This window comes from Podarcis melisellensis (assembly GCF_964234715.1).
Source record: "Podarcis melisellensis genome assembly, chromosome: Z".
Lineage (NCBI taxonomy): Eukaryota > Metazoa > Chordata > Lepidosauria > Squamata > Lacertidae > Podarcis > Podarcis melisellensis.
This window is the reverse complement of record NC_138547.1, coordinates 29,230,877-29,245,150: the sequence shown is the minus strand read 5'-3', so window position 1 is coordinate 29,245,150 and position 14,274 is coordinate 29,230,877. Positions and strand designations below refer to the sequence as shown.

Sequence of the window (14,274 nt, the reverse complement as noted above, 5' to 3'; positions counted from 1 at the left end):
TGCACAGGGAGGGGCGGGCTGCATGCCTCCTGCCCTCCCTCCCGAGCAAAAGCTCCACCCAATTTCCTTTGGAGCTGATTAATAGGCGCAGCACGCTCTCCCCTATTCGCTCACGAGGAGGCGGCGCCACTTTATTTGCATATTCATGAGCTTATTTATTATTCATGAGCTTTCCCGGGCCCCCCCAATATTTTTTATAAGTCCGCGTCCCTGGTTGTAGGGCTTTCAGAGCAAAGATGACCTATGTTTGTAATATAATCATTTAAGCATGTATTAGGCAACTGCTATATTCAAAAGCTGCCTTTGAAGTCCTTTCCACCATCCAGAATTGACAATGGACTTTTTTGGGGGTTGTTGTTCTAAAAAGGAGCAAGAGCTCTGCTCAGTGAGTGAATCATACGCACATTCCCATCTGTACTATAAACATGTTGGGATAATTCTGCCAAATATTTCTTATTGAATTGAATCTTCCTTCCTCTGCACACTTCCCTCTCCCCGTTGTTCTAATTCTGCCAAGTTTGATTCAGCAAGTCATCATCTCCCTCTTTCCACAACCTACATATCTCTGTGACCTTAATTTGTTCCACCCCATTTGATCAATCTGTAATATTGTTCCTTCATGGATCATGGACCCCAGTGTTCTGTATTTGGGAGTATCTCGTCCCCTTCTCCCACACACACAAACAACCCTGTAAGGTAGGTTGTGTTAAGTATTCTGGGACAATTTAAAAAAATCCCTTGGAAGTCAATGGGCAAAGATTATAGGACATAACTGTGGAAACAATACATCTTTCTGAGGAAAGGGTTGGCCTTCCCCTAGCAGTTGCTAAAGCTGCTTCCTATTTATTTATGTAGAATCATGCTGCAAGGTAGGTTAGGGAGAGAGAGTGAGAGTGAGAGAGAGAGAAAGAGAGAAGTCGAAGTTGATCCAGTGATCTTCAATAGGATTTGAACAGAGGTTTCACATATACAAATCTAACACAACAGCTCAGGCTTGGGCTAATCTCAGTCTTGAATGGTCTATTTATTTATTTATTTACTTTATTTTTTTAAAAAATGGAGATCCCATGGTTTCCTGATGCATATGCATTTTAAAAGCAAGCTAGCTTAACATAAATTAACAATGTGATGTAGCAGCAAAAAATATATACGCTAATGCTATTCTAAGCTGCACCAACAGAAGTCTTGAAGGGAAGTCTTTCTGTTCTGCCTTGGTCAGACCACACCTGGAGTACTGTGACCATTTCTAGGTGCCACAATTTAAGAAGGATATTGTCAGGTTGGAGCATGTGCAGAGATGGGAGACCAAGATGTTCAACGGTCTGGAAACCAAGCCTTATGAGGTGCGGTTGAAGGAGCTGGGTATGTTTAGCCTGGGAAAGAAGAGATTGAGAGGAGATAGGATAGCCATATTCAAATATCTAAAGAGCTGTGACATGGAAGATGGGGAAAGCTTGTTTTCTCTTGCTCTGGTGGTTAGGATCTGAATCAATGGATTCAAGTTTCAAGGAAGGAGATTCTAACTAAACATCAGGAAGTGCTATCTGGCAGCAAGAGCTGTTTGACAGTGGAATGGACTCCCTCAGAAGATGGTGGACTCTCCTTCCTTGGAGGTTTTAAAGCAGAGATGGGATGGCCATCTGTTACAGATGCTTTTGTTGAGATTCCTGCATTGCAGGGGTTGGACTAGATGAGCCACACGGTCCCTTCAATCTCTGCAATTTTATGATTCTGTGATTCTATGCAAATTTTATATATTGCAAGGCATAACTACACCGTCTTTACTGCTTTAAGTGCAAACTTTTGCTTGGTACCTTGCAGGGCAAGTCCATCTTGCACTGACTGAACATTCTTTGTTAAGAATCCCAGCAACCAGCAGATACATGATGATTCACCAGAAATGGTCTGCCCTTGGAGCACAGTATACATTATGCCTGTATCTGATATACTTATGATACTGCACTGGTTATCAGGAGATAGTCTGGCAGCAGAAGGCTGTTTGCCCTGGCATGAGGCCTTTGCCAGCTCCCTCTGTTTCTTTTAGCACCCTTTTGATTACAGATGTTCCAAGTCCCCCTTAGCTTCTTGCATGAGCACCAGCTCACCCTGTGCTCGTGACCTTTTCCTCTCCAAATAGTACTGCTGTTCTAGCTTTATTTTCCAGACTCTTGAGTCCCCATCCTCTGCTCTCTATATGTCACTAGCCTTTGTTGGCCTGAAACCTCATCCCAAGCTCTGCTTTCCTGGCTGCTGCTTGAGTTTGCCTACTAACCTCAGTGTGCATTATGCTATGTTTCACCAACTGTTGCTATTAACTGCTTTGCCATTAAAGCACACTATTCGTTACCAAGAACAACCATCTCTTCTCCCCCCCCCAGCTTCTGCATATTCAAGCATGGTGTGAATCCATTATACTTCTCAGTTTAAGGCAAGAGTGTGCATTACATACTGAAACCAAAAGCTCAGTCTCTTTGCTCTGAGGCAGGGACAGCCTCACATCGACACCTCCACCCACTCCAACCTTTTCTGCCTTAGGCAGAAAAGCAAATCGGCTGCAGAAAGACTGACAGTGGAATACATCATTTGCATGCATGACATTCTTGGGTGGAAGGCCCAAGCCACATCTTGTTTGAGCTGCCGCGAGTTTTGCTGCAAAAGAAGGCTGAAAGTGAAATGATAATTCAGTCACCCTTGTGCTCAGATGTCTGTGAGAGAGAAGAGCTGGTATCCAAAAGATTGTTGATCTAAGGGGCAGTGGTGATGACACACTGGTAGATCTTTCTGTACATTTGAGGAAGACACTTTTCACCAGTCCCAGTGTTTCGTTCCTGTTGGGGCTGATAAACTGGTCTGACAGGGTACATGAACCTCCTTTGGAATATCAGCTTACCACAGCGGAAGTAAAGAAGTTCATTGCCGAACTCATGCAAGTTTCACTGTGGCCCTGTCATGCTCAGTCTATGGAGAGGTGTGTGCAACAAGTCACAGAGGCAGCAGGGCTACATCAGAGGCCAAGAAGCAAGTTGGCAGCTGATATCCAAGAACAAAGCAAAGCATGGCCTGATGAAACTTGTTGTTTAAATTTCTTATAAACTTTCTGATTACTTTCTTATGTTGCTTTATGATTACAAGGTAATGTTTCTCTGCTTTATGCTTTTTAACCAAACATAGATGTACCAAGATAAATGTTCTCCAGTCACAAAAATAATAGCTGGTTTGAATTCCTCACAGCCAAAAACATATTTTTAAAATTAAGTATCACCCCCCACCCAGTGACATAGACCCATTCACCCTAATAGACCAACCACCTCTGCAAGCAAGCCAGAACAATTTTTTGCTGAATACTTAAGGTTATCTATACCACAAAGTGTACATCCTCCTATAGGTTCTACACAGTGCATTGAGCAATTACAGGTGCACACATCATCTGATATTTGATGGACGGTGGATTTCATCTAGGGCTTTTTCCATGTTGTCCCCTTCTGTGGCTGGTTAGGCTGGCCTGCTCAAGACCCTCGTGAGAATGGAAGTGATCTTCCATTTTTTAAAAAGGCTTTAAAAAGAATAAATGTTATGAATAGTTATCGCTGTTGGTCTTCAAATTATTGTCATGGGGTTTGGTTTTTTTTTTGGGGGGGGGGTGTTAGGCTGCATATCTAAGACCCTTCTAATCTCTGGATCTAGCAAGTGTTGAAATATAACCAAAGATTCAAATGGTTGAAATGGCCATTAAGGTAACAAAGGAAGCAGCTCCATGCCAGATAAGAAAAGGGTGGGACCCTCCTTCAAATTTCTGGTTCTTAGAAAGACAAAGACCAGAATTGGGAGGTGTGTGTGTGTGTAGAGAAGCTAGAAGCAAGGCTGCAGGCTGGGAAATGAGAGAGACAGAGCAATTTTTGATTTCTGTTTGAATTCAAGGCTGTGGTGATTTGGGAAGCAAGGCCCTCTTGGGGTGTTAATGCTGCAAACCCCTCCACCTCAGGTTGTATATATCCTTGCATATATCCTAAAGACATCACAGTCTTTGTTGTGCCTCATTTCCAAAAGGAAGCATGAACCCCGGCTAAGTGCCTGGGACCTCTGGAATCTCTCACCACTCAAAGATTGGGGTGGCGTGCAACCTTATTTATTATTGGATTATTTCTGTCCTCTGGCCTCCATTGTAGTGTCAGTTTAATTGTATATTATAGAATATTTTAAACTATTACTTAAATGTATTTTTAAAAGAAATGAAAAAAAGTCACAGTGACATGATACTGATCAAGTGCTGGTTTTCAATAGAATTACAAGCAGAAACTGAACATGAATAATTTGGGGCTAATCTTCCCTCATACATTTCTTTCTTTTTAAAAAGACATTGTTGTGGTTTCTATAAATATAGGTGTGTGTGTGTGTAACTGTTTAATATATGTTAGCATATTGTAAATCATTTTGTGATTTCTTATGAGAAGCGATTCATAAATGAAATTATAGATGTGTCTGTCTAAAATGATGGTAGCTGCTTTGGGAACCATTTCTGGTTCAAGTGTGAAATAAAAATGCAGGGGTGAACAAATATGGGAAAAAGCCAGACCTTGTGCAACACTCATTCCCAAGTCATGACATGTGAAATTAAATTATTTACTTTATTTATTTCAACCACTTAACCTCATGTCATAGTGTAGTGCATTTACATGCTATCCAACATCCTATGGCTGTCCATACACTAAAATCTTTAACATCCAAGACGAGCCCCACTTCCCCTCAGGAAGGCTTGCATGGTCCCTGCTTTGGTGCCATTTCAACACCAAATAAAAACCTTTTTTTATTTTTGCAGGTTTTAAACAAATCATTTTAATCCAGTAGCTGTTTCTTCTGCTCTCCCAGAATCGGCTGGTTTTAGTCTGCTGTTTTGATTTCACTATTTTATCTTCTAGCTTTCACAAAGGTGAGATTTTAAAAATGTCCAGGATTGATAATATAAAACATGAACAGTAAAGCCTTGCCTTGGTTGCGGCAGAATTTTCAAGGTCCTCTGATAACAATTTCTGAATGCCTTCTGTTTGTGAGGTTGATTGTGAAGTTGATCGAGGCAAGGGAGGTGGGTTTTTTTGTACGTTATCTTGCCCTGTAAGCATGCTGCAGAGATAGATCTTGAACCTTGGCTGTTTATCCCCAATGAAAAATTCAATGCAAGTCTTATTATATGCTCACGTTAACCTTTTTATATTCAGCCTTTGAAATCTCACATAGCTCAGAACAAGCTTCACTGGTGCCAGAAAAAAAATTAGCTGCTTATTGGATGCTTCGGTGAGCTTTTGTCTCAGCTTCTCTTGGAATGCTCTGGGATTAGGTGCTTGATGACAGCGCTGGAAGTGACAGTACCCCTCTTTCTCAGCCTGATTGTTGCTGGCTCCTTCAAGGCCTCATGACAGAGTGCATGGTGACATCATCTGACTGTTCACTTCTCCCACGCTGAAGCAATTTGTTGACTCAATGTGGCACTGATCTATACATCTTGAAACGACAAACCTGGCATTGGTTTTCAAGCAGCTGCATAAGTCAAATCATTAAAAAAACAGTAACCCTTGTCAAGATATTCCATATATTCATGCCTTTGCATCACACACACACACACACACACACACACACACAGAGAGAGATTGTTTGTGCATAAGATGAATGTGTGGCAACGAAAGGTACTGCAATATGCATGGCACATAAAATAGCTATGCTGTTAGTGATTCAGTGAGTAGCTTTTAAGTCTGACTCACATCTGAATCAATGGCTGGCAACAGGTCAGCACACTATCCTGACATCAAAATAATGCCAATTTCCAATAAAATACCAGGTTGGATCTGAACACAAACAATTTGGGGCTAAGATTCAACTTCACTCACGTACCTCAGAAAGGCGTTTCTTTTAGGCCATCCAAGTCTCATATCTGCTTTGCTAAAGAACCTGTAGAACTGGCTCTTTCAATCATCACTATATGCATTCTACACATTCATCACCACACTGCAGATTTTATCAGACCTATCCATCGTACCTTACAAAGCATTCAACATCGTGAGAATATCATCTTTAAAAAAAGAAGGAAATCTAAGAGATTTAGTATATGAAATAAGAAATTAGTTCAAATGTTTAGGTTCAAAACATATACATTTGGCAATGGGTTAAATTGCTAAACCAATTCAGAGGAATAAAGCTCTGGGACATTTTCAGAGGAAAGGCAATGACATCTGCCGGAGGGTAACTGACAGACTGTCCTTGCTTTTGCAAGTGAATGAGGTAATAATGAGGCTTTCAAGTTTGTGACAAATTAGCATAGAAGAAATCGGGTAATAAGGGACGTAATCTAGTAGAGGCTTGGCACTTATTTTCTTTGATGGGGTTCTTATTCACACATGAAGTTGTAACGGTAACGGTTTTTATTTCTAATAACATGCAGTCCTGTGCCCATTTACATAGGAGCAAGCCTCATTAAAGGGACGCAGGTGGCACTGTGGGTTAAACCACGGAGCCTAGGACTTGCCGATAAGAAGGTCAGTGGTTCGAATCCCCTCGATGGGGTGAGCTCCCGTTGCTCGGTCCCAGCTCCTGCCAACCTAGCAGTTCGAAAGCATGTCAAAGTGCAAGTAGATAAATAGGTACCGCTCCTGCAGGAAGGTAAACAGCGTTTCCGTGCGCTGCTCTGGTTTGCAAGAAGCGGCTTAGTCATGCTGGCCACATGACCCGGAAGCTGTACGCCGGCTCCCTCGGCCAATAAAGCGAGATGAGTAGTCAGGTGTCCCTTTGCCTTTTTATGCTTCATTAAACTCAATGGGATTGACTTACGCATACAGGGTCAGGGTTAATCCTAAAGCTTCAGTTGCACAAAAGACCAAAAGAGCAGTGTGGTTGTAGATAAAATACAATGTGTTCTGCCAGCAGAAAAGTCAGCAGATAACAGCTCACCGAAAAAGCCTTTTTTGGGAGTGGGGGTGTTTCCTCTGCATTTTAGGAACATGGGAAAGATAGTTGGATTTAATTGTAAGATTTAGTTCTCCATTATATAAAATGTCCCACAAGACCATAGAAACAGAAAGGTCACCTTTGTGAATCAGCAAACAGCCATTCCACAAAAGGTCTTTATTAGTAGTAATTTAAAATGCTATCTTACTGTGTTTCCAGGCTTTTGAGCAGAACAGACAATAGGAGATAGGAATCTTAGGCTAGTCAAGACAATTGAAATGACCTACAAAGTTGGAGCTTTTAATTTGAAGCGGGGCGGGGGCGGGGGAATCAAAAGTGTGACATGTATAGACGTTTATAAATTGTAAACTGTGTGGATTGGGGAAATGGAGAAGCAGAAATTATTTTGTCCTTTTCTTTCTCTCTCTCACCCAAAAAAACATGATTATGCCACAGGATGTTGTGATAGCCACTAGCCTGAAATGTTTTTATATATATATAAGGAGCAGGTCACCCTACTCCATTTCTCTGCTTCTATGTCAGTCTTGTCTCCCTTGCACAAGAATATTGTGCTGTCCCTTGACGTGGGGGCGAGAGAGCAGCATCAGGTTCTGAGCCGTGTTAAATTTTCATCTCTTGGAAAGTTGGCATAAACCTGTGCTGGTCTCAGCTCACTGATCTTCAGAAAGCATGTTAGTCTGACTATTTCTCCATCTGCTCACTAGTATCAACTGCTTTCCAAGGTATCTGGCAGATGTCTTTGCCATAACCCACCACCTTATTTTTATACCTGGAGCTGCCAGGGATTCAACCTGGGACATTTCTCATGCAATATGTGTGCTTTACTGCCACAGAGCTATGGCTGGGGGAATAGGGGGTTTCTAAGGAGGGCTTTGCCTGACATATAGGGATGAATTTCTTCTAGGCTCCTCCATGTCCAGAAGTGAGTTGGGTGGTGACGGGGCCTTATCTGTGGTGGCATCTATGCTTGGATCTTCCTCTCAGTTTTGAGGACCAGGTTTAGAAAAGCATTCTGTTTGCACAAGCCTCTTAAGAGTATGCTAGTTATTTAACTGTTTTTCTTTTGGTGATTGTGGTGTTTGCCTCCTAGGTGGGTCATAATGAAAGGGTTAAAATGAGTGTGGTGTGATTGGCCAGTGGGAATGCAAGGGAGGAGTAAAAGTTAGAATGGGAGGTTTTGAAAGTCCGTTGAGGTTTGGGAATTGAAGAAGGAAGAGGGAGGATTGGTAGAGTTGTATTGTGGGAGAGTGAGAGGAATTGTTAGGTGGAGTCAGATAGATAGTTGGGGATAATCAGTTTGAAGTTGAAAGAAACTAAGATTAAGAAACTGCCAAGAAAAATTAACTGAAACCATAAGCTTGTCCCTGCCTATAAAATAAACTTGATTATTTGTTAATGTTAACAACTGTCTGGACTCCGTGTATACCCGAGATAAACGGGTTGGTGGCAGTGAAGAAAGCAATCACAGTGGTGGCACAGGGATCAATAGACCATCAAACATCCAGGGACCCTGTGTGATTGCCACAGTGATTTTTATTGTTTACTCCCTTTATTTTTTTATATGTTGTTTTGAGAGCTTCAGATGAAGTGTGATCATAATCTACCAGTCAGTCATTCGGACACTATCACTACTTCTTGCACTGTTACTTCTTTGAATTGGTCCATAGGGCTAGATTTAAGAAGACTGCTGCTGGATCAGAGCAAAGACCTATTCAGTTCCGTATTCTGTCTTCATCATGGCCAACCAGATGCCTATGGGAAGGAAGCCCACAACCAGGACTTTGTGCAACATCACTATCCCAGATTGTGATTCCTAGAAACTGGTATTCAGAGGAATACTCCCTCTGGCAGTGAAGGTCATACAAATTCATCATGGCTAGCAGTCATTTATGGCCTTATCCTCCATGAATCTGTATTATTATTATTATTATTATTATTATTATTATTATTATTATTATTATTATCACTATTACTATTTATACCCCACCTTTTCCCTGACGGAACTCAAGGCAGCTTACAGATATAAACAAGAACTGCTTAAAACATAGAAAAACCAATCATTAAAATACAATTAAACAGTGATAGAATGAAAACTATAGACATATATAAAATCTGTTTAAAATATACCAATACAGTGGTACCTCGGGTTAAGTCAAGTCAAGTCAAGTCAAGTACTTTATTACGGTCATAGACCAGCATAGAGAAAACATATACATAAATAGCATAACAGTATGAATCCAGGCGAATAATTATTAAATAAATAGGAGCTAGAACCAAACGTAGATTTAAACATATACATAGTACTTAATTCATTCCGGAGGTCCATACTTAACCTGAAACTGTTCTTAACCTGAAGCACCACTTTAGCTAATGGGGCTTCCTGCTGCTGCCGCACCGCCAGAGCACGATTTCTGTTCTCATCCTGAAGCAAAGTTCTTAACCTGAAGCACTATTTCTGGGTCTGTAACCTGAAGCGTATGTAACCTGAAGCGTATGTAACCCGAGTACCACTGTAATAACAATAACCAGTGCTATTCCCCCCCCCTAGAACTCACCATGAATGCCTCACTTGTTCTGTTATAATAGCAATGGTACCCACATGAGAGGTGCCAGAACTGAGTTCCAGCAAGTTCTGGCGGTAAAGAAGTCTTGACAATAACTCCTATTTTAAAGCCATCCAAGTTGGTGGCAATCACCAGATATTGTGGGAACAATTTCCATAGCTAACTATGCACTGTGTGAAGAAGCACTTCCTTTTTCTCTGTCCCAAACATTCAAACATTCACCTTTACTGGATGGCCGTGAGTTCTATAAGAGGAATGAAAACTCACTCCAACTTGGCACTCTTTCAGTGCCATGAAAATCTCTGCTTTTTATTATATTGTGTTTTGATTGTATTTTATTGTATTTTGCTTTTTAAAAAATTATTGGCTACTAGGAGTGTTGCATGAGCACCAGAAGAGCAGGATATGAATCTTTGTATAAAATAAAGTAATTCAAAAAGTGACAGAATATCCTGTGTGGGAGTGGAACTCTCCCCGCCCCCCATTCTTTCCCAGGTAGCTGGCCTCAATAATGCAAAACAAAACAAGTAACAAAGCAAAAATAGCACCTCCAAGGTCACTTCACTCAGCCACACAAAATACAGCTGAAACTGGATATTCAAGAAAAGTCAGGGACATGTAGCAGCCTGCAGGATGGTTGTCTAGCACTTCCTATTACTTAGGAAGGGAGACCCTGAACTGTCAAAGACGCATTTTCATGTTCTGTGCCGATCATGAATTCTTTCTCTTTTTTTTTTTAAGTAATAAAAACTATTGCAAATAACTAGGGATTGCCTGTTAGCCCTTTGACTTCCCTGGGTTATTATTCTTTCTTCCTTTCCTGGTTAAAAAAGAAGAAGTCACCAGTGGGAGGAAGACAATTACATGAGCTGTGATTCACATTACCATCCTTCTCTGTATCAAAGCTGTAATTTAAAAATACATAGCAAAAGTAATTGCTATTTCGGATGTGTCCTTTAAAAGCAAAACAAGAGGAAAATGAATGGCACAGCTTTCATGGACAGTGCTTCAATACAAGACGAAACTATTTAGAACAGTCAGTCCCCACAGTTAATTTCAAAAAGGAGAGGTCCTCGAGCATCAGTCTGTTTTGAAGCTGCAAAGTCCAATTGGTAAGCCAATATGTGTATAAAAGTGACTGTGGTTATGGGTTGGGGTGACGGAGGAATTCAATTCGGTTTTCATTTAAAGGTGACTTTACCTATTTCATAATTTATAAAACAATATGTGAACCAAAACATGCTCATCTTTCAAAATTCACACATCTCTGAATTTTGCAATGCAGTTCTTCAGCCAACTAATGTGTACAAGGATGCATACACTGGTGTTAAAGTGTACATATAAATGCATATACAGTGGTACCTTGGGTTACATATGCTTCAGGTTACATACACTAGTATGTACCTTGGGTTAAGAACTTTGCTTCAGGATGAGAACAGAAATCTTGCGGTGGTGGCGCAGCGGCAGCAGAAGGCCCCATTAGCTAAAGTGGTACCTCAGGTTAAGAACAGTTTCAGGTTAGGAAAGGGCCTCCGGAACGAATTAAGTACATAACCAGAGGTACCACTGTATTGAGGGGGGGGGAACCATACACAAATGCATTGTACTGGGGAAAATTGCTTTCCAAAATGTGATATTAATACAAAATTGCATACAAAAATGTGCATGTCATGAGAAACTCGAACTAAAATGCTGGTGAATAATTTTTTAAGAAAATAAATGCAAAGAGATGAGGAAATGTGGAAAACTGAACTTAAGATAAGAAAAATGAGAAACTGACGGAAGCCAAGAGTTGCAAGTTCACCTATCCCAAGTTATAAGAAAGGTGGTCTTCACAGGCTGGGTCGCCTTTCTTCATGACTGGTTCATGTTTCCTAGGGATGAAACCATGGCACTGGCTCTGAAGCTAGCTCCTACTTAATTCTAAGGTGGCCTGAAGCATCACTATTTGTGAGAGGACTTCAGTCACATACTGGAGATTTAGGTTTGTGCAGGGGGGAACATGGACCTTTTGACTTTAGGAAAGTGGCAGAGAAGCGCAGGAAGAAAGGGTGGGATGAACGACTGATTGATGAGAAGACATATAACTGCTGCACAAACAAATCAGGATGAACAATTGTTGTTATATACTGTAACCTCCTTGCAAACAAATCAGAATGAATGTGCAGTGGAGACCAGGTACTGTCTGACCCCTCCACGTAAGCATTGTGCAAGCAAATCAGGACAAGTCCATTGTCTGAGGTTGAACCTGGGACTTTCTACATGCAAAACATCTGCTCTATTGCAGAACTATGGCCCTACCTCTAAATGAGGGAGCTTGAGTAGCTGCTGAGTTAGTGCTGGAGTAGTTTGGATTCTGTGTCGGTGTCAGTCACTACCGTCCACTTAGGGCTGAGCATGGAATGTTTTTGGCTTATTTTCACTTGGACTGATCTGTAGCTTGGAGTGGCGTTCTCCAAGCCTCACTGGCAGCTGACCTCTTGCCATTTAGAGTTGCTTTCTGAAATCTGGACAATGCTAAACCAGCCTGTAGTTTGAATAACATTCTTCCTATATTTCCCTCTTGATTAATATTTATTATTATTTTTAAGAAGGTTTATAGACCACTCACATTTTAAAAGTTCACAGTAGTGCACAGAAAACCAAAAGGCAGCATAAAATGTTCATGAAAAAAATAAGGCAGTTAAAATAATAATTTGGTTGTAATTTGGTTGAATCCTAACAAGGAAGCCAGAGCAGAAATAACTGTCTACCATTAAATTATAATTTTTTATTTGAGTTTAACCTAAATACTGCACTTAAGAGCATAAACAAGATGATAATTTGCTTGGAAAAATTCGTTTTTAATGATGAAAGTGGAAGCGGGAGACGTGAGGGAGTCCACAATAGAATGAAAGGATGTTATGAAAGGATGTTATGAAACCTATTCTGTTTGTTAAATATGTATCTGTAAAAAATCTTAATAAAAATTTTTATAAAAAAAAAAAAATAAAATAATAGCAAAACACAAGAAGATGATCAGGTGACCTTTTTTTTAAAAAAAGAATAATAATTCAGACAAATTGTTTTTAAAATTGGGTAAATTATTTGGGTAAGGGGAAAAAATGTTTTCAGCATAGAAAAGATCTTGGAGCATGCCTTATCTTAAGTGTTTATGAATTCCACACTAAAGGGGCCACCACACAGAAAGCCCAACTTTAGGTGGACACAAGGCAAAGAGTAGGAGCTGTCCACAGTAACAGGAGGTCTTCTACCATCGAATGTAATGGATAGATGGGGGTGTAAGGAGAGAGGCAGTTTCTCAAGAAGCCTGGTCCCAAGTTGCTTAGGAATTTGTAAACAAGTAGCAATACCGTGAACCTATCCTGGCAGCATATAGGTAGCCAATGCAGCTGATTCAGCAAAGAGCAAAGATGTAACGTGTTGACGATGGTTTGCTTTGGACAGCAACATTGCAGCAGCAGCATTTTGTTCTAACTGCAGTTGCTAGATCATCCACAAGGGCAGCCATGGGAAGGGTTGTAGCTTACTGATACAGCACCTGCCTTTTATGGAAAACATCCAGACTGTGCTGGTCCTGGGGGGAAGGTACCGTGATCGTAGTCAGAGTTCACCAGATGAGAGGCGAAGACCGAAACAGGGAGCCGGGCGGGGAACAGGAACGCTGGGAGGTCAGAAGCTGGGAGCCGGGCGAGAACAGGAATGCTGGAAGGACAGAAGCAGGAGGCCGGGCAGGGAACAGGAACGCTGGAAGGTCAGGAGCAGGAGGCCGAGCAGGGAACAGGAACGCTGGATGGTCAGGAGCAGGAAGCCGGGCAGAGAACAGGAACACTGGAAGGTCTGAAGCCAACAACGACGTTGCTCCCGCAACCTGGGACCGGGCTTACTGACCTTTATCTTCTTCTAAGGCCAGGGGCGGTCCCGGCCCCCAGGAGCCCCGCCTCCTCTGGCCTTAAGGCGAGCACTCCTCCTGGGAGCAACCAGTTCCCTTTGCCTCTCTGCCCTAAGCCTCTGCAGTTCAGGAGAGGCCGAAGGGTTACTGGGCCCCGGAGGAGGCTCACCTGTAGACACTGAGTCCTCAAGCACCTCTGGGGCCAGAATGGTTTCACCTGGTGCCTGCTCCTGAGGATCTGACACAGGTGCAGGCTCCTCAGAATCTAGGCCTTGCCCCAGTTCAGCCGGCCCTGGAGACGGGGGCTCCTGTGCAGGCTGGGATTCCTCTGGTTCAGCCTCTGAATCGGAATCCCAGGCCATCACACAGGATCAATCGCTGGCATCTCCAGGTAGAGCTGGGGAAAGATTCCACTCTGGAGAACCACTGCCAGTCAGTGTGGATAATACCACTAGATGGACCAGTGATTTGACTCAGTATAAGGCAGCTTCTTCTCTTCCTTTTGGTAAAGGTAAAGGTACCCCTGACCATTAGGTCCAGTCGTGGCCGACTCTGGGGTTGCGACGCTCATCTGGTTTTATTGGCCAAGGGAGCCAGCATATAGCTTCCGGGTCATGTGGCCAGCATGACGAAGCCGCTTCTGGCGAAGCAGAGCAGCGCACGGAAACGCCGTTTACCTTCCCGCTGGAGTGGTACCTATTTATCTACTTGCACTCTGTGCTTTTGAACTGCTAGGTTGGCAGGAGCAGGGACCGAGCAACGGGATTTCACCCCGTCGTGGGGATTCGAACTGCCAACCTTCTGATCGGCAAGTCCTAGGCTCTGTGGTTTAACCCACAGCGCCACCCGCATCCCTTCCCTTTT

General features: G+C 42.2%; 1 protein-coding gene across 1 annotated transcript in view; it reads left to right on the top strand.

The window, feature by feature from the left end:
• The first annotated feature begins 2,942 nt into the window (after window positions 1-2,942).
• Window positions 2,943-14,274, top strand: part of RPS6KA6 (ribosomal protein S6 kinase A6) — a 90,331-nt gene continuing 78,999 nt past the window's right edge. The window contains exon 1 of the mRNA XM_081897368.1: window positions 2,943-3,053. Within this exon, the coding sequence (XP_081753494.1) occupies window positions 2,961-3,053 (93 nt within the window). The 5' untranslated portion in view covers window positions 2,943-2,960. The remainder of the gene's footprint in view (window positions 3,054-14,274) is intronic.